This window comes from Nuphar pumila, chromosome 5 (genome assembly GCF_984573655.1).
Source record: "Nuphar pumila chromosome 5, dmNupPumi1.hap1.1, whole genome shotgun sequence".
Lineage (NCBI taxonomy): Eukaryota > Viridiplantae > Streptophyta > Magnoliopsida > Nymphaeales > Nymphaeaceae > Nuphar > Nuphar pumila.
Window position 1 is genome coordinate 82,077,402 of NC_143253.1, and position 21,720 is coordinate 82,099,121.

The 21,720-nt window shown below is 37.2% G+C and overlaps 1 protein-coding gene across 1 annotated transcript in view; it reads right to left on the reverse strand.

Moving 5' to 3' along the window:
- Positions 1 to 1,292: 1,292 nt before the first annotated feature.
- LOC149837782 (folate synthesis bifunctional protein, mitochondrial-like) overlaps positions 1,293 to 21,720 on the reverse strand; it is a 29,869-nt gene continuing 9,441 nt past the window's right edge. Inside the window, exon 2 of the mRNA XM_090006206.1 lies at positions 1,293 to 2,791. Within this exon, the coding sequence (XP_089862332.1) occupies positions 1,374 to 2,690 (1,317 nt within the window). The 5' untranslated portion in view covers positions 2,691 to 2,791 and the 3' untranslated portion in view covers positions 1,293 to 1,373. The remainder of the gene's footprint in view (positions 2,792 to 21,720) is intronic.

Sequence of the window (21,720 nt, forward strand, 5' to 3'; positions counted from 1 at the left end):
CATTTGACCTCTAATTCGGATTCATGAAATTTTCTCAGTCATGATTCAAAGGTAGATCTTAATAAGATTTCATGTTGTAAGTAGAAAAAAATGATTGCTCGATCTGACAATCATAAATTTGATTATGTATGACGTTTGCTCCATATCTATCACTTTTTCCTCGAACTTGAATAATTGTTTAAGGGACAGAAAAATCGTGTTAGTTTTAAAGATGAACTTGGTAAAGGATAAACTCAACAGAAATGATAAATTACTCATATTTTTATCACTCTTCTCGTGCCTCATAGCACAAATAACTATATATCTGCTACATGCTACAGTGATTAGCAGTAGTATTACAGAAACAAGAATTTTCATAACCCAGCAGCATTCTCACGCTGGAGTTTTCTTATGAAACATGACCTTCAGCTTGTCTTCACAGTTCTGTCCTGTTCTGGATTTGGATGTCATTCTTCTTTATCAACAGACCAAATTAATCCAACACGATAACGGTTTTCCTCAAGAGTCTAATAAAGTGGACGCATTAATATGAGAAAAAGGATAGAAAAAAATAGATGGATGCAATCAAGTAATTTGGTAAGGATTATAACTGCATAATAATGCATGCTTGATAGCATAGTTATAACTACAAAAGACCTTGGAACCAAACAAATAAGAAACACGACTAATAAAAGTGGAGGAAGAAATAAACGGCTGAAAAAAATAAAATATAAACCTAACACTCATAATATCAGATTTCTGTTATTAGAACACTAGGTTGAATTTAGCATCCAAAACTGAACCTCGAAAGTTTTTTTGGGGGGGGGTTAAATTTAAGTTTTCAAAAGGAGGGGTTTGAATAGAGTTTCTAAATTCATGGCATGGGTGCAACAGCAATATTGCAAAGGCTCAAGATTGAGAACATCATTATCAACCAACAAAGGTGCAGTATACACCTCTATATCAGTTTTTGCAAAAGTTCTTAAACTAAATACTCAAGGTGTTATCAAGCGAGCAGATAAGTTGATCCAAGCAAAGGCAGATTTTACATTGATCAGACTCCTCATTTGCATAAGGTTTAACAATAAATTGATTTTAATTGATGCAGCTAAGCTGTTGGATTCATAAACAAGAAAAACGTTCTAGATAAATTAGAAGTAATTAGAGTTGAGTTGTTGAAAGTTATAATATGATCAGATTCAATAGCCCAATTCCAAAACTACAAAAACTGAGTGGGCTCGTCATGCATTTGTATGGTCCAGAGATATCAAATTGAAAAGAGAAAACCAGAAGTACAAAACACACACACACACATGTTTTCTCTGCTTGTGTTTTAAAAGAATTTAAAGTACAGACTGACTCAAGCTACCAAAATGCAAAAAATAAATAATACATTAGGTTCTAAGTGATATTAATGCATCACAGACCTTTGCAGCATCTACATTATCCTTAACATTGTGTACTCGTATAATATTAGCACCAGCCAAAATTCCTGCTGTAACTGAAGCAATAGTGGCAGGATCACGAGCATGTGAATGGTTACAAACTTTACCCAGAAAACTTTTTCGAGAAGGTCCAATCAAGACGGGTCCATGAGAAATAGCAAAACTTTTACAGGCAATTTCTTCCGTAATGGTCGGAATACCCATGAGAATTTCCAAATTCTGTTCAACAGTCTTAGAGAACCCAATACCAGGGTCTATTATGATTCTCCATGCTGGAATCCCTGACAATTCTGCCTCTTCAACCCTTGAGTACAGCTCGTCTGCCACTTCTTTACATACATTTTTGTAGGACACGTTTTCACTATTCTGCATTGTGCTTGGATCTCCTCTCATATGCATTATGATGTAAGGTGAACCAAGACGGGCAACAGTGGAGAACATGCTGGCATCTAACCTACCTCCAGACACATCATTAATAAAATGAACCCCTTCAGCAATCACCTCCGATGCAACTTCTGAGTAAAATGTATCAACTGAAAAAAACTTCCCTTCTGCTTCAGGAATATTTAGAACTGCTTTTAAAACAGGCATCAGCCTATTCAGTTCTTCCTCAGCAGAGACCTTTGGTGCTAAAGGGCGTGTTGATTGTGCACCTATGTCAATAATGTCAGCTCCTTCTGAGATCATTAACTTGACATGGGAAACTGCAGCATCTACTGAAACAAACTTCCCACCATCACTGAAGCTATCAGGAGTCAAATTTAAAATACCCATCACATGTGTTTTCTTTGACCAGTCCCATAGGTAGTCACCAACAGGTAAAACCCTTCTAAGTCCTCTTCCAATTGACAACTCACCACCAAGATTCTCCCACACCTTTGAAATGCCACCAGATTGACCAGCAAAAGAATGCCAAGCAGCAACAGTATCAGTGTCAACAGAGGAACCCAACAGATCAATTAGAGGAGCAACCACAAATGGCCTCTCCCAAAGACGTTCATGGGGTACACTAAGAATCTCTGAGTTTACTCTGTATTTTCCATAAAATAAAATATCCAGGTCTATAGGCCTTGGACCATATCTGATTCCTTCTGTTCGACCCATTTCTTTTTCGATTTGCTTAAGAACTCTTAGCAACTCATGTGGTCCAAGTTTGGTGAAACCTCTAATTGCAGAATTAAGGAATAAGGGTTGCTCAGTCACATAAGCAGGCTCTGTTTCATACAAACAAGCATGCCTTGTGATATTAATACCTGACCTTTTCATCAAAGACACAGCTTTATCAACATTATATATCCGATTCCCCACATTGCTTCCTACAGCAATCACTACTTCCTCCACTGGGGACTGCACTTCCACAGTGAAATCTGCAAGAAAATGTAAAACAGAACCAGTGTTTCAGCTAAAATGAGGATGTCTGAAAGAAAACACAAGAAACAAATGCATAAGCTTAATAGCTATTCCAAAGAAAAACATATTTTTAGATGCTTCTGAAGAATATATCTACCACTGAATTGACGAAAGAGAACAACTCCTCTAAATGCGTATGTAACTCTGGGAAGTACTTTCTTAAAGATCTTCATTCTGCCAAAATTGTAATTGTTAGAAATTTCATTTTTAAGTCAAGATAATAATTAATGTGACAAAAGTGTGGATGATAAGAGGTCTCACAGAGTAAAAGGGGTACATGGAAGTACACAATTATACAGGAAACCGAGAGTCACTAATTATGTGACAAACCCAATCCAGCTGAACACAATCCAATCTGGTGTACTTTTTAAAAAGATATTTTCAATAAAAATCGTGTAAACCGCACACCAAATCTAAATAATCGGCTCAGACAAAAGTGGTGAAGTCTGAGTCGAACCATAGGAAACGGGATAAGAACAAGTATTTCAAACAAATCACACTCTTTACTGCCTAAAAAAAATTTATGAAAGCAAACGGGCACAAAGCCTATTATAAAAGCACGTGCAAAAATAAAATTTAAATGAATTACAACCTGAAAATGATAAAAATGGCCTAATGACCTAACTATAAAAACTCTAAATATAACCGCGAGCTAGCTTCCTTCAACCAGTGTGCAAGGAACTTTAGTGCGTCCACTTCAACCACCTTGTCCACCTTAGTGCTCATCGAGGCCACCACCTACCATCACACAAAACGAAAACACAAAAGACAAAACTATTTTTATCTATGTTAATGACCCGACAAAGACTCAACTCTAAAAATCAGACAAAAATATCTAAACACTTCTTAAATATGTCTAATCACATTCAGGTAAGAAAAAACTCGACACTTGATTACAAAAAAATAAAAAATAAAATTAATTTCAAAAAATCACTCCAACTAAAACAGGAGGATGGATTTCTGCAAGGCCAGAAAACCGGCTTCAGTAAAATGGTCTTAAAATCCCAACCCCTGATCGGATTGAGCTAAAATTTGGAGCTAACATATACTAAAATTTCAGCCTTAAACTCCTGGATCGACTGGAACAGTCGGTTTATCAGACCGAAAAATTCAGAACTGAAAGTCGAATTTCTGTAAAGCCATAAACCGGCTTCGGTAAAATGGTCGTAGAATCTCAACCCCTAGTCGAATTGAGCTAAAATTTAGAGAAAATACTTTAGACACGTACAGCTAACACATACTAAAATTGTAGCCCTAAATTGTTTTTGGATCGACTGAAACAGTTTGTTTAATCAGACCAGAAAATCTGGTCGGTGAAGAAAAGAGTTTTCCAGCCAAAATAAAAATTTTAAAACATAAAACAAGGAGTCTAAATGATCCTAAACAATCCTAATACCCAAAAATCACAGAGAGCATACATAAATATGCAAGACGAATAAAACAAAATCTGATCTACATGCAAGACACCCTAAAAATCTAAAGAGGTAGAAGAAAGAACTTATCGACGGTGGTTCCCGATTTTGGATTGGGTTGAGAAAAGAGTGGATCTCCCTTATGATGGTGTTGTGTCCCAGAGGTTGCCTACAACATGAGGAGTGATGTCAGATGGCTGCTGCATATGAAATTCACGTGGAGAGGAAGAAAAGAAGAAGGAAGAAGAAAAAAGAAAAGAAGAGAGAGAGTTTTCCACATTGGGAAAGAAGAGGAGGAAAGAGGGGGGGGGGGGGTTGTTCCTAAGGAGAAGATCCCTTCTTCTTAGGTTTTATAACCTATTTATAATGATAACTTAAAAAAATAATTTCTAAATTCCTAAAAACACTTCTAACATTCCTACCGAAAACTCCTTGCACATAAAAACACCAAAATTCATCAACCATGAGTATTTTAATATTAAGATACTCATGGTTGATGAATTTTGGTGGTTTTGTTTGCAAGAAGCTTTTGGTGCGAATTTCGTCTAAATCGGATGCAATTCAAGAATTCTAGAGTTATTTCAAAGCAGTTGGAGCAAAGATTTGGAGTCAAGATCCAAATCTTACATGCTTCAATCTCAAATCGAGCTGGGCAAAGGTTAAAAGTCTAAAATAACCCTTCATAGGGGGCGTCACCTTAGAATTGTTATAAAATAATGGTATTTGCAGTGTAGTTTCAGAAATAAATATTACTTTTGAGTGTTTTTTAAAATAGGAATGATAGAAGTGTTTTTAGGAATTTAGAAAATATTTTTTTAAGTTATCATTATAAATAGGTTAGAAAAACTAAGGAGGATCTTCTCCTTACGAGTTGTCACCCTAAGCGTTTGTGGGGTTTCACATACATTGAGAATTACTGGGTGCACCCAATTACTGGGGTTTCGTATACATAGGAACTCGATTTGCATCTTGACCTGAGAAAATCCCATGAGCGTTAGTGGGGTTTCACATACATTGAGAATTACTGGGTGCCCACAAGGGCTTAATTCACCCCTAATTTACCCTTGGTATTTTTTCATGCACCTCATTTTTATCTAAATTTTCTTCAGTAAGCTTTGAAGATTTAAGGTTGTCGTGGAGTCTATAAGGGCATATTGAAGTAAGAAAATGCTAAAAAAAATGCAGGTTGAAAGAAAGTGGCATCTTTTCATTCATTTCAAGCAACAGGAAAATGTTTGAAAGGAAAATTTTCATAGTTTGCCCTTATTTTGATGGAAAAATCTTCTCAAACTCAAAGATGGAGAAAATGTTCCTATAAAAAAAATCACTTTTGAGAGAAGCCTCACCAATGTTGTGAAAAGCGTTGAGGAGTAGTGACGCGCTCCACCAAAATCTGAGGCGAGGCGTAAAGCGTAAGCCTCAAATTTTAAAAAAAAAAACTTAAAAATATCTAAAATTATAAATAAATAAAAAAATCTTTATTGATGAAGCAACAACCAACAAAAAATAAAAAATCTCAAATAAATACTGAAAAAAACATACTTGAACTTTGCCACTAAGTAATGAATGATCAAAACATACTTGAACTTTGCCATTGGGTTCTCCACCAAAGCATGGTAGTCCCTAACTGATGTTGGCATGTGTGTGTGTGAGGTATACTTACTTTGAGTATTGAATGGATTCAAAGGCAGTGGACGCTGGCAGAAAGCCATTCACATAAACCTTTTTGTTCTAGTTCTTCTTTTCTAAAATTCAGTCAAGGAAGCCAACTTGTTTTCAAGATCATCATGACTGTAAAGAGAGTACTTGCTAATTTACCATGAACTTTGTCAGTGTAGTGTAGTTTATGTCAACTCGATAATATGACTGTTGTCATTGGATTCAGCAGGAAGGCCTTAAAATTATGAGGAAAATGTTTCCTCTAATTTGTGAACCATGGGGGTGTATGGTGCACTTAAACTCATTCCACAGGCATTCAGATGTTAATAAAGTAACATTGCCTCCAATGACGCTTTGTTCATTTTGTTCAAACTACACTGCCAATTTAGCATGAACTCAAGTATGTTGCACTCAAATATCTCATCAAGTCTGTCAAGAAAACAATAGTTTTTGCACCCCTCGAAAGGCAAAATATCATGTCATATGTAAAGGGTTCAGTCATGAATAATCTCTAACAAGCTGAATCGACTAATCTCTAGCAAGCAAAACAGACAGACTTCAGAGTTCAGACATAAACTACACAAGAATATGTGAAAGAATAAATTTCCTTTGAATGTAAACTTCGGAATTTATGTATGAAAAAATAACACACTGCATCTCAGTTAGTAAAATAAAAATTGGGTCGTCATTTACCCTTCTGAGTCGCATTCAGCCTGATACTGAGTTAGGAAGCAGCCACCTAGGGCTTAAAATCTTTTTTTTTTTTAAAGGCAAGTTGGGGTTAGTCCGACCCCTAACAATTATACAATCTAGAGGAATAAAGAGAAGGAGAAGAGATAAGAAGAAGAAGAGAACCATAGAAAAAGAGAAAAAACCAGAGATGAGAGAGAGCGTACCTGTTTTGAGGCTCCACCACGAGAGAGAGAGAGTATGTTGTGAGAGCCAAGAGGGAGAGACTGCTGCGAGAAAAAAAACAGAGAGAGAGAGAGGGGTGAGAAAAAAAAAACCAAAATCACAACATAAACGGTCGGGGTGCTTTGTTTAAGCCCTATTTTTTGGTCAAATAAGGGTTTTGACCCTCATTTGACCAAATGCTTCGAGGCGTGTATGCCTCATCTTGAGGCGCGCCTCGCCTTGAGGTGTGTGCCTCGCCTCGAGGCATGCGCCTCGCCTCGAGGCGTGCGCCTCAAGGCCTATGAGGCACACGCCTCGAGGCAAGGCGCTTTACACATGTGCCTCAAGGCATAAAGCCCCTCGCCTTAAGGCGAGGCGCGCTTTTTGCGCCTTGAGGCACGCTTTTAATAACACTGAGCCTCACTGATCAGAACATGTTGACATTATTCCAATCTGATTTTCTCATGTCACACAAATCAGAGAAAATATTTCATGCAGAAAAGTTCTCACATCAAAACTTCTTATAGAAAAAATTTTCTATTTCTATGAGATTTTTTCCTGCTTCCAAATGAACCCTAAAGGAAATTACCATTGTTTGATAATGTTTTCCTGAGGAAAGTACTCATGATTCCTCTTTAATGTTGGACTTTATTTCCAATATTTTGATCATCTTCTCTCAAGCAATAGCATTTTTTATTCAGACTAGCATGGCATGTTTAAGCTATCTTGCTCATTATTAGATCAATGTTTACTTTGAACCATGTATCAAAAAAGATTAGGGGAGAACTTTTCTTACAAAGCATGTACAATTCAAATTGCGTACAATTCTAGAAACTCAACAATGAGCCATTGAGGCTTAATGTATTCAAAAAGAATACATTGGTATCTATAAAATATACTGGTGACAGCCACATCCGACAACACATTTTGGAAATGAGGAACATTGCATCTCAACTGAATAACATGAAGTTCGCTATTTCTGATTCTTTCTTGTCCATCTGATTTTGACCTCATTACTTAATGAATATGAACCTTTCAAAATCTCCTACAACACACATAACGATGCGTGGTCCTTTAATAACCTCTTGGCCAAGTTGTTAAAGAGTTGAAGACACTGAAGGGTGAGAGGATGCCGAGTGCACATATGGCCTCTCATAAGGAAAAACAGAGGTCGAGGCCAAAGAAAAGTTCCTTCAAAAAGAAGAATCAAAAGAAAGCATCTGGAAAGGGTTTCAACTTTCAGGCGAAAGTCAAATCCCAGGCAGGATACTCTTCTATAAAGTGTTTCTTCTGTAAGAAGAAGGGGCATAAGAAGGTGGACTGGTTGAAGCATAAGAAATGACTTGAAAATAAAAGTTATAAGTTGTTTGTTTTTCATGAGTGCAATTTGATTCATGTTCCATTACATAGCTGGTTGATTGATTTTGGTGCGACGGTGCACATTGCCAACTCTTTATAGGCATTTCTGAACAAAAGGGAACCAACATAACATGAAAGAAACATCTTCTTAGGAAATAAGATGCGTTCACATGTCAAGAACGTTGGGACCTGCAGAATTGTGTTGCAATTGGGATTCATTTTGGATTTGGTTGATACATTTTATGTTTCATCCTATAGTCGGAACCTTATTTCAATTTTGAAACCTCATAAGCTTGGTTTTATTTTTAAATTTGAAAATTCCAAGCTTATTATTATGAAAAAATTCTATGAATGTAGGTTTTGCATACGTGTGTGATGGTTTGTATCGGTTAAAAACCAAATTTTAAATTCGAAAATCCCATTCTGTTAAGAACACAATGATTGACAATAAACGTGGTCTAAAGGAAGATCAATCCTACAATGCATGAGTTTCTAGAGATCTGTTCTACTGTTAGGATCAACAATTTTGAAGATGATGCATGTTTGGTTACTGCAGAATCAAGGTTTCCTGTGTCTACATGTTGGTCATTAAATTGTTGTATGCTTTCTAGTGACAAAGGGATTAGAGTTTAGCTATAAATAGGCTTTTTAAAACTCACTAGAAATGTGTTGGTTGTGCTTTCTAGATAATGATCCCTTTGCTTGACATTATGAAATGGTTATCTACATTTTTTTAGCATTGTTTGTCCTTGTTTACCTTGTTTTGGTAGGATTTGAAAGGCTCTTCCTCTAGTGCCAAGAATACAGAGAGCTAATCCTTGATATGAGAAATTGAAAAAAGAAAAAATTGGTATGTCATTTGAAGATGGTGACTCTTCATTTCTTGGTGTGAGGTTTAGCAAGATCAAAACCTTAAGAATTTTGAAGTGAATGCCTAATGATCCCAATAACTTCATATCTCACATGAGATTCTTATATAGGCTAGAGATTAGGGCATGTTTGGTTGAACCCCATGAGAATCATATGGCCTAATTTCTCATGACCAACAAAACATGAGAAAAAGGGCCCATGTGGTTTCAAATCAAATGTTGATTCTAAATCACTTCAACTCGTGAGATTTCGAATATCTTGGTTGTGATTTCTAATCTGAATCGCATGATTAGAAAAAAATTGTAGTGAAAGTCGGGGTTTGAGATAGGGTTGTCAATGGGTTGATTTACCTTGACCTGACCTGAACCAAACCCTATAGGGTTTGGGTATGGTGACAAATAAGATGACCCGATTAAGACCTGAGTTCGGACCCAAAAGTTTGATTAATATATGAACCAGGTATAGTTTGTGAAATTTTATACCAGACCTGGTCTTGACCCGAGTTTTGATTAAGACCCGCAAATTTTCAATGTAAAACTGATAAAAAATATTATTTTACCGGGTATGGCATGGGTCTGGTTCATGCAGTTTTTATCAGGTACGAGTATGGTTTTTCTTACATCTGACCCAATTAAACCCAGGTTCGGACTGATACCGTACCCAAAAATCCGATCCAAGTCTGGTTTCACTTGGCTGCAAACCAAACTCAAACCGTTAACACCCCATCCCCAATGCTCAACTCCTTCTCACCTATATGATGAAGCTTGTGAAGGAGGTAGGCTCTATGCCAGAAGAGGGGGGGGAGCTCACCAGAAAAGGACACCGGAGGGTGGAGCTCATTGAAAGATCAGGTGGATTTTTTTTTGCTTTTCCTGGTTGATGTTGCAACCAAGAGTGGTTGCAGCATGGTGAGAGATCGTCGAAGGTCGAGCTCTACCACGCCAGAAAAATCCATTGAAATCAAGGCTCACGCCAGTGAGCTCTTGTTTCGGCATAGACCACCTCTTCTTCTTGTTGCAGCATGGTGGAGCTCATCGGAATCTCTATTTTGGCGAGCTCCACTGCCCCATATAGGATCGAATAGGGGTTGTTGCTGGCGAGGTCCTCTTTCGGTCATCACCTTCTTGTTCGTAGTTTTTTTTTGTGCTTTCAATCAAGAGGAAGGGAAGCCAAGGGGGAGCTCTGCGGAGTACCCCCTCCGGTGAGCTCTACCACACCGAAAAAATTAATCGAAATAAGGGTTCATGCCGGTAAGCCCTTGTTTCGGCATGGACCGCCTATTCCTTTTTTTCCCTCACGCCAACCAAACATGGGAATTGGAATCACATGAGATTCCAATTCACATGATCTTGATTCTCATGAGATTTCAAATCTTAAGTCTTATTTTCATATTTGCAAAAGCAACCTAACATGCCCTAAATGGACCATCTTTGATAAGAATTGGATTGTATTAATGCATAAATTACATTTATTTTTATACAATGTATGCATGAATTTCATTGATTTTAATGTTAAAATACCCACAAGTTAATGAATTTTGGTGTTTTGTGTGCAAGGAGTTTTTGGTGGGAATTTCGTCCAAATCGAGTGCAATTCGAGCATTTTAGAGTTGTTTTAAAGCAGTTTGAGCGAAGATATGGAGTCAAGATCCAAATCGTACACGCTCCAATATCAAATCCAGCTGAACAAAGGTTAAAAAGTCAAAAATAGCCCTCCATAGGAGGAGCCGCGTTGGAATTGTTATAAAATAATGGTATTTAAATGTAGTTTTAGAAATAAGTATTACTTTTGAGTGTTTTTTAAAATAGAAATGTTAGAAGTGTTTCTAAGAATTTAGAAATTAATTTTTTAAGTTATCATTATAAATAGGTTAGGAAACCTAAGGAGAGTGGATCTTCTCCTTAGGAACTACCACCAACCCCCCTCTTTACTCCTCTTATTTCCCAATGTGGGGAACTCTCTCTCCATCTTCTTCTTTCTTCTTTCTTCTTTCTTCTTTCTTCTTTCTTCTTTCTTCTTTCTTCTTCAAGTTAATTTCACATGCAATAGTCATCTGGCATCACTCCTCACGTTGTGGGCAACCTCTGGAATGCATCACCATAATAGGGAAGATTCACTCTTTTCTCAACCTAATCCAAATACATATAATTTATGCATGATCAAATTTCCCCATGCTTAATGTTTGATATTACTTGAGCAAACAAATCTAAACTACCAAAAGGCACAAATAAAGTAATTAAAACAACTAACAAGACTAACTTACTTTCATAGGAATCACATTTGCATTTAGCATATGCAACAAGCTCTTTAAACTCCTAGGTTACCCTAGTGGACGAGTAAGGTCTCGTGAGGGTTTGTTGTGATACTATCCACAAACATCCATGCCCAGTATATATTTGGTTCATATATTAATCAAATTTTTGGGTCCGAACTTAGGTCTTAATCGAGTCATCTTATTTGTCACCATACCCGAACCCTATAGGGTTTGGTCCAAGTCGGGTCAAGGTAAATCAACCCATTGACAGCCCTATCTCAAACCCCGACTTTCACTACAATTTTTTTCTAATCATGTAATTCGGATTAGAAATCACAAACAAGATATTCGAAATCTCACAAGCCGAAGTGATTCAGAATCAACATTTGATTTGAAACCACATAGGCCCTTTTTCTCATGTTTGGTTGGTCATGAGAAATTGAGCCATATGATTCTTACGGGGATCAACCAAACATGCCCTAATCTCCAGCCCATATAATAATCTCATGTGAGATATGAAGTTATTGAGATCATTAGGCATTCACTTCAAAATTCCTAAAGTTTTGATCATGTTAAACCTCAAACCAAGAAGTGAAAAGCCACCATCTTCAAATAACATACAAATTTTTACTTTTTCCAATTTCTCATATGAGAGATTAGGTCTCCGCATTCATGGCACTAGAGGAAGAGCCTTTCAAATCCTACCAAAACAAGGTAAACAAGGGCAGACAATGCTAAAAAAAATATGGATAACCATTTCACAATGTCAAGCAAAGAGATCATTATCACATGAGATTCCAATTCACATGATTTTGATTCTCATGAGATTTCAAATCTTAAGTCTTATTTTCATATTTGCAAAAGCAACCTAACATGCCCTAAATGGACCATCATTGATAAGAATTGGTTTGTATTAATGCATAAATTACATTTATTTTTATACAATGTATGCATGAATTTCATTGATTTTAATGTTAAAATACCCACAAGTTAATGAATTTTGGTGTTTTTGTGTGCAAGGAGTTTTCGGTGGGAATTTCGTCCAAATCGAGTGCAATTCGAGCCTTCTAGAGTTGTTTCAAAAGCAGTAAGAGCGAAGATATGGAGTCAAGATCCAAATCGTACACGCTCCAATATCAAATCCAATTGGACAAAGGTTAAAAAGTCAAAAATAACCCTCCATAGGAGGAGCCGCCTTGGAATTGTTATAAAATAATGGTATTTAAATGTAGTTTTAGAAATAAGTATTACTTTTGAGTGTTTTTTAAAATAGAAATGTTAGAAGTGTTTTTAAGAATTTAGAAATTAACTTTTTTAAGTTATCATTATAAATAGGTTAGGAAACCTAAGGAGAGGGGATCTTCTCCTTAGGAACTGCCACCAACCCCCCTCTTTCCTCCTCTTATTTCCCAATGTGGGGAACTCTCTCTCCATCGTCTTCTTTCTTCTTTCTTCTTTCTTCTTTCTTCTTTCTTCTTCTTTCTTCTTTCTTCTTCAAGTTAATTTCACATGCAACAGTCATTTGGCATCACTCCTCACGTTGTGGGCAACCTCTGGAATGCATCACCATAATAGGGAAGATTCACCCTTTTCTCAACCTAATCCAAATACATATAATTTATGCATAATCAAATTTCCCCACACTTAATGTTTGTTATTACTTGAGCAAACAAATCTAAACTACCAAAAGGCACAAATAAAGTAATCAAAACAACTAACTAGCCTAACTTACTTTCATAGGAATCACGGTTGCATTTAGCATATGCAACAAGCTCTTTAAACTCCTAGATTACCCTAGTAGACGAGTTATCAGATTTGTATACAGGAAATAAGGATAGAGAGAGAGAGAGAGAAATTCACAATGGCTGGGGCGGCACTACAATACTCAACCTCCAAAACCCTAAACATTATAAAGTAAAAACATATACATATTACAAGAATGCCATTAATGAGATCCTATTTAACATGTGTTTCATATAATATGCGTATGGATCTGGATCCAGATCCATACGCATATGCAAACTGTATTCTAACACTCTCCCTCAAGTTGTACGTGATTTTGGAGCATGTACAACTTGCTCTTCAATAGCCAAAATTGACGTCCTGTTGATCCCTTGGTAAACAGGTCTGCCACTTGATCTTCTGTTCGAACATGACGTAGTTCTATCTCCTTCATCTCGACTTTCTACCGTATGAAATGTTGATCAATCTCAATGTGCTTCGTTCTACTATGTTGGATAGGATTACATGCAATGTTTATTGCGCTTTGATTGTCACATAAAAGAAATGATCGAATAATTGTCTCCCCAAGATCACTCAATAAGTGTCTATTCCATGTGGCTTCTGTCGTGCCTGCATCCATCGATCTGTATTCAGCCTCTGTACTCGATCGTGCCACTGCCTTTTGTTTTCTGCTGCTCCAGGACACTAAAATTGTGCCCAATATAAACACAATATCCAGAGACAGATCATCTCTCATCTGGATCCCCTGCCCAATCTGCGTCTGTATAAGTGATGAGTGCATGTCCTCTATGCAGATTATCGTTCGTGCGATAAACAAGTCCGTCTCCTATAGTTTCTTTTAAATAGCATAGAATGCGCTTCACAACTTCCATATGACCCTCCGTTGGAGCATGCATAAACTGGGATACCTGATTGACAGCATAAACTATATCAGGTCTGGTAAAGGTCAAGTACTGTAATATCCCCACGAGACTTCTATACGTTGTAGGGTTGACACAAAGATGACCATCTTCGGAGCTCAGCCTTTGATGTAATACACTAGGAGTGGTGACTGGTTTGCAATTCGTCATCCCGACTCTTTCCAGAAGGTCAAGAGTGTATTTTTGTTGCATGAGTGTCAATGTGTCTTGTTGTCTGTCAACTTCCACACCAAGAAAGTACCGCAACTCTCCTAAATCTTTCATCTTGAAAGTTTTCATTAAAAACTGTTTCACGTCTTGCACATGACTATCTGAGCTCCCAGTGATCACAATGTCATCAACATATATAAGAAGTATAACAATGTCCGCCTTTTGGTAAATAAAGAGTGAGTGATCCAGAGAGCATCTTCTAAAACCATAACTCTGAATCTGCATAGAGAAACTTTCAAACCAGGAACGGGACGCCTGTTTCAACCCATATAGAGATTTCCTTAGTTTGCACACCCAGGCAATAGGATCCTTCTCGGCATAACCAGGTGGTTGCTCCATATACACTTCTTCCTTTAAAGTTTCATGCAAAAATGCATTTTTAACATCCATTTGGCTAAGGCTCCAACCTTGATCGACTTCTAGGGATATAATGATACGAATAGTACTCATTTTGACTACGGGACTAAAAGTTTCGTCGTAGTCTTCACCATATTGTTGTGTGAATCCTCGAGCAACAAGTTGCGCCTTATGTCTGTCAATACTTCCTTCAGGCTTATATTTTATTTTATAAACCCATTTTGAGCCAACTACATTCTTTCCTTCTGGCCGAGGGACTATTTTCCAAGTCTGGCATTCATGAAGAGCTTCCATTTCTTTATTCATAGCTTCAGTCCAATGACGGGATTGAAGAGTTTGATTAAAACAAGTGGGTTCTTCATGTTTTGTGAGTTGAGACATAAACAACTGGAAATCAAGGGAGAAGGTCTCATAACTCACCCATCGTTGAATAGGATGCTTAATGCGTGACGGCCTTTGAGCCGAATCATTGGCGATGCTTTCCTCCACATTCCTCAGCTCTGTATTTTTGTCTCGTCTAGTGTATATCTATCCAGAGAAACGTTCTACGGGGGGTGGCTCAACTGGAGATAATTCACCATGCATTTGTGAGTCATTCAACTCCCTACTCGAGTCGAAGGAAGGACAATTTGTTTGACATGTTTCTCCTGTATTAGCAAAAAGATCGGCGCTCATCCATGGATCATATACTTCTAATTCTCGAGCTGCCGGCAACACGGCAGAGTCATTGACCTGAAAATTTTGTTCATCAAAAACATTTCTGGAGGTCCTAATATGTTTTGTAGTAGGGTCATAGCATCGATAACCTTTGTATTCATCTGCATACCCAACAAATCTGCACTTGACAGCCTTGTCCTGAAACTTATTTCGCAGAGATGAATCAATATGTACATAACATACACAACCAAAAACACGCAGTTCATCGTAAGAGGGATGTTGCCCAAATAAAGTAATAATAGGGAGATTTCTGATCCAAGAGTGCCATAGGAAGACGATTTATGATATGAACAGATGTGTGAAAAACTTCTGTCCAGAGACTAGCGGGCACATTGCTATCATGTAACATGCTCATCGCGCTCTCGACAATGTGCCTGTGTTTCCTCTCCGCAACTCCATTTTGTTGAGGAGTATGAGGACAAGAAACCTGTTGGCTTATTCCTTTATCCCGAAGAAAGACAATAAACGCGTTCGACGAATACTCTCCTCCACTATCACATTGTAAATGCACAATATCACAAGCAAACTTTGTTTTGACCATCGAATGGAATTCCCGAAATATTTGAAAAACTCCATGCTTGTGTTTTAAGAAATATATCCAAGTATAACAGGAATAGGAATCAATAAAGACAATATAGTAACGACTGCCAGAAAGAGAAGGAATAGGTGTGGGTCCCCAAACATCGGAACAAATAATCTTAAATGGCTTTGAAGCTCTTTTATTTATAATATGAAAAGGAAAAACATGGCTTTTGCAGAGATCGCATGAAGAACATTTATTATTATTATCAAAAAATGAACTTAAACTAGACTCTGGAAGGAGACCATCAGATACAAGATTTTCAACGAAACCTCGACTACAATGTCCCAAACGACTTTGCCAAATATCTGGCTTATTACAATGAAATGAATTAAAAACTTCCAATGAAGGAAAAAACAAAGACTCTGGAGGCGAAGACACTGAAGAATGCTTGGACGACTTCAACTGGAGGACTGGGACTGAGGGCGAAGACACTGGAGGAATCTCCTTGAAGACGTACATGTTTCTTTGTCGCTCCCCCTTAGCGAACGTCTCCTTCGTTCGTAGATCCTTAACATAAACAGAAGAGGGAGTAAATTCGACGGAAGAATTCATATCGTCAACAAGTTTAGCTACAGAAACAATGTTCTTTTTAATATTAGGAGCAAGAAGGACATTTGACAAATGAAGTGAGGACTTTGACATAGGGATATGTGCATTGCCAGTATGACTAATGGAGTGATAAGTTCAATCTCTCGTAACTATACTACCTTTTTCAAAATAAGGCAATAAGTGAGATAACTTACCCGCATTACCCGTAAAATGTGTGGTGGCACCTGAATCAACATATCATTCGCCTTGTTCATTTTGCTTGATTGTCATCTGTGACAATGCTGATAACAAAAGTTGTTGCACATCTGTGGATGGCACTTTTGTGTCCATAGCAGTAGTTGATTTATTCTCAATTTTGTTTAGTTTTCCTCTATTCTGTAGATTGAACCAACAATCAGCTTTCACATGTCCTCTTTTGTTACATAAAAAACAAGTGGGCACTCTCCTCTGATTCCCTGTATTAAAAACCCCTGAAATATTAGGTGTAGGCAAAATACCACGTCCTCTCTGCCCGAAACGTCTGCGGCCTCTGCCTCCTTGATGCCCTTCATTCCCTCGTCCAAAACCTACAAAAGTGTCCATGGCCAAAACTGAATGAGGACGAGCTGATTCATTTTCTGTTGCCCTTTGCTTCATAATCATCTCATGCTGGAGAAGTTTCGCTTGGAGGTCGTCAAAAGTAGGCAAGTGAGGAAGGCATGATAAAGTTGTGGTAAACATGTCAAAATCAGGACCCAATCCATTGAGAAGTTGTTGAACTTTATCTTTATCTGCAATAGTACTTCCAACAACAGCCAATTGATCAGTAATACTCTTCAAGCGGCCTATGTATTCCATGACGGCCATGGAGCCTTTCTTCAAACTTTGAAATTCATTTTTTAAGTACATAACTCGGGCTTATGATATCTGAGAGTATGTGTGAGACAGCTTACTCCACAGATCTGCCACAGTGCAATTATCTGAAAGAGTAACCAACACTTCTTGAGAGAGTGTTGACGTAATATAAGCAACCAAAGACTGATCCCGCTTCCTCCAAGCTGTATACTCTGGATTCTTAATAGAAATGGTAATTGTGTCACCCTTCTCATCCTTGGTTTCCTGCAAAATAAACCGTGGTAGTATAGGAACTAAACCACCCAAATGTTCATCGAGATCCTGACTCCGTATAAAAGGAAGGATTTGCATCTTCCAGGTCAAAAAATTAGAATGAGTAAGTTTTTCAGTAACGAGCTGACTCAAGAAATTGACGAAGAGTAATCCATAGCAGTGAAACGATGAATAAGCAAACAAGATGAATGGGAAGAAATAAACAGATTTGAGATCACTTAATCAATCAGTAAACCTTGAATAAGGCATATACCTGCACTACCAAAAGTGTTGCACAAAGAACACTAAAACAGCAATAAAGGAAAGGAAAAACAGGTCTGAAAACCAGTCGTTGGTGTTTAAGAGAAAAAAAAATATGGAACCAACACAGGTCTGAAAACCAGTCGTTGATGTTGAGGAAAAGAGGAAATCAACACAGACGATGGAATGAAGATAAACAAATACCAATGAACGAGAGTAACAAAAATGAGTAACAGAAAAGAAGAAAAAAAAAGGTACCAACTTTCAGAAGATGAGATTTCAGATTTAGAAGATGAGATTTCAGATAAAGAGAAGATGATCACGCTGGGACCTGTCCACGCTGGGGTTGTCGTTCACGATGAAGAACCACGATCTGCACGGCTGGAACTGTCCACGCTGGGGTTGCTTTTCACGCTGACGAACCATGAGATGATCACGCTGGGTTGCTGTTCACGATGAAGAACCATGATCTACATGCTGCTCAGGGACTTTTTCAGATTTGTTGTTCACGCTGGAACTTCTTCACGCACAGGATTAACCTAATGCTCTGATACCATATCAGATTTGTATACAGGAAATAAGGAGAGAGAGAGTGAGAAAGAGAAAGAGAGAGAGAGAAATTCACAATGGCTGGGGCGGCACTACAACACACGACCTCCAAAACCCTAAACATTATAAAGTAAAAACATATACATATTACAAGAATGTCATTAATGAGATCCTATTTAACATGTGTTTCATATAATATCCGTATGGATCTGGATCCAGATCCATACGCATATGCAAACTGTATTCTAACACAAGTAAGGTCTCGTGAGGGTTTGTTGTGATACTATCCACAAACATCCATGCCCTGTATATATTTGGTTCATATATTAATCAAACTTTTGGGTCCGAACTTAGGTCTTAATCGGGTCATCACCATACCCGAACCCTATAGGGTTTGGTCCAAGTCGGGTCAAGGTAAATCAACTCATTGACAGCCCTATCTCAAACCCCGAATTTCACTACAATTTTTTTCTAATCATATAATTCGGATTAGAAATCACAACCAAGATATTCGAAATCTCACAAGCCGAAGTGATTCAGAATCAACATTTGATTTGAAACCACATAGACCTTTTTTCACATGTTTGGTTGGTCATGAGAAATTGAGCTGTATGATTCTGACGGGGCTCAACCAAACATGCCCTAATCTCCGACCCATATAATAATCTCATGTGAGATATGAAGTTATTGAGATCATTAGGCATTCACTTCAAAATTCCTAAAGTTTTGATCCTGCTAAACCTCACACCAAGAAGTGAAAAGCCACCATCTTCAAATGACATACAAATTTTTACTTTTTCCAATTTCTCATATGAGAGATTAGGTCTCCGCATTCATGGCACTAGAGGAAGAGCCTTTCAAATCCTACCAAAACAAGGTAAACAAGGGTAGACAATGCTGAAAAAAATATGTATAACCATTTCACAATGTCAAGCAAAGAGATCATTATCACATGAGATACCAATTCACATGATTTTGATTCTCATGAGATTTCAAATCTTAAGTCTTATTTTCATATTTGCAAAAGCAACCTAACATGCCCTAAATGGACCATCTTTGATAAGAATTGGATTGTATTAATGCATAAATTACATTTATTTTTATACAATGTATGTTTAAATTTCATTGATATTAATGTTAAAATACTCACAAGTTAATGAATTTTGGTGTTTTTGTGTGCAAGGAGTTTTCGGTGGGAATTTCGTCCAAATCGAGTGTAATTTGAGCATTTTAGAGTTGTTTCAAAGCAGTTGGAGCGAAAATATGGAGTCAAGATCCAAATCGTACACGCTCCAATATCAAATCCAGATGGACAAAGGTTAAAAAGTCAAAACTAGCCCTCCATAGGAGGAGGAGCCTTGGAATTGTTATAAAATAATGGTATTTAAATGTAGTTTTAGAAACAAGTATTACTTTTGAGTGTTTTTTAAAATAGAAATGTTAGAAGTGTTTCTAAGAATTTAGAAATTAATTTTTTAAGTTATCATTATAAATAGGATAGGAAACCTAAGGAGAGGGGATCTTCTCCTTAGGAGAACTGCCACCAACCCCACTCTTTCCTCCTCTTATTTCCCAATGTGGGGAACTCTCTCTCCATCTTTCTTCTTTCTTCTTTCTTCTTTCTTCTTTCTTCTTTCTTCTTTCTTCTTTCTTTTCCAAGTTAATTTCACATGCAAGAGTCATCTGGCATAACTCCACACGTTGTGGCCAACCTCTGGAATGCATCACCATAATAGGGAAGATTCACTCTTTTCTCAACCTAATCCAAATACACATAATTTATGCATCATCAAATTTCCCCATGCTTAATGTTTGCTATTACCTGAGCAAACAAATCTAAACTACCAAAAGGCACAAATAAACTAATCAAAAAAACTAACTAGCCTAACTTTCATAAGAATCACAGTTGCATTTAGCATATGCAACAAGCTCTTTAAACTCCTAGGTTACCCTAGAGGACAAGTAAGTTCTCGTGAGGGTTTGTTGTGATACTATCCACAAACATCCATGCCCTGCATATATTTGGTTCATATATTAATCAAACTTTTGGGTCCGAACTTAGGTCTTAATCGGGTCATCTTATTTGTCACCATACCCGAACCCTATAGGGTTTGGTCCAAGTCGGGTCAAGGTAAATCAACTCATTGACAGCCCTATCTCAAACCCCGACTTTCACTACAATTTTTTTTTAATCATGCGATTCCGATTAGAAATCACAACCAAGATATTCAAAATCTCACAAGCCGAAGTGATTCAGAATTAACATTTGATTTGAAACCACATAGACCCTTTTTCTCATGTTCGGTTGGTCAAGAGAAATTGACCCATATGATTCTGACGGGGCTCAACCAAACATGCCCTAATCTCCGGCCCATATAATAATCTCATGTGAGATATGAAGTTATTGAGATCATTAGGCATTCACTTCAAAATTCCTAAAGTTTTTATCCTGCAAAACCTTACACCAAGAAGTGAAAAGCCACCATCTTCAAATGACATACAAATTTTTACTTTTTCCAATTTCTCATATGAGAGATTAGGTCTCTGCATTCATGGCACTAGAGGAAGAGCCTTTCAAATCCTACCAAAACAAGGTAAACAAGGGCAGACAATGGTGAAAAAAATAAGGATAACCATTTCACAATGTCAAGCAAAGAGATCATTATCACATGAGATTCCAATTCACATGATTTTGATTCTCATGAGATTTCAAATCTTAAGTCTTATTTTCATATTTGCAAAAGCAACCTAACATGCCCTAAATGGACCATCTTTGATAAGAATTGGATTGTATTAATGCATAAATTACATTTATTTTTATACAATGTATGCATGAATTTCATTGATTTTAATGTTAAAATACCCACAAGTTAATGAATTTTGGTGTTTTTGTGTGCAAGGAGTTTTCGGTGGTAATTTCGTCCAAATAGAGTGCAATTCGAGCATATTAGAGTTGTTTCAAAGCAGTAGGAGCGAAGATATGGAGTCAAGATCCAAATCGTACACGCTCCAATATCAAATCCAATTGGACAAAGGTTAAAAAGTCAAAAATAACCCTCCATAGGAGGAGCCCCTTGGAATTGTTATAAAATAATAGTATTTAAATGTAGTTTTAGAAATAAGTATTACTTTTGAGTGTTTTTTAAAATAGAAATGTTAGAAGTGTTTTTAAGAATTTAGAAATTAACTTTTTTAAGTTATCATTATAAATAGGTTAGGAAACTTAAGGAGAGGGGATCTTCTCCTTAGGAACTGCCACCAACCCCCCTCTTTCCTCCTCTTATTTCCCAATGTGGGGAACTCTCTCTTCATCGTCTTCTTTCTTCTTTCTTCTTTCTTCTTTCTTCTTTCTTCTTTCTTCTTCTTTTCCAAGTTAATTTCACATGCAACAGTCATTTGGCATCACTCCTCACGTTGTGGGCAACCTCTGGAATGCATCACCATAATAGGAAAGATTCGCCCT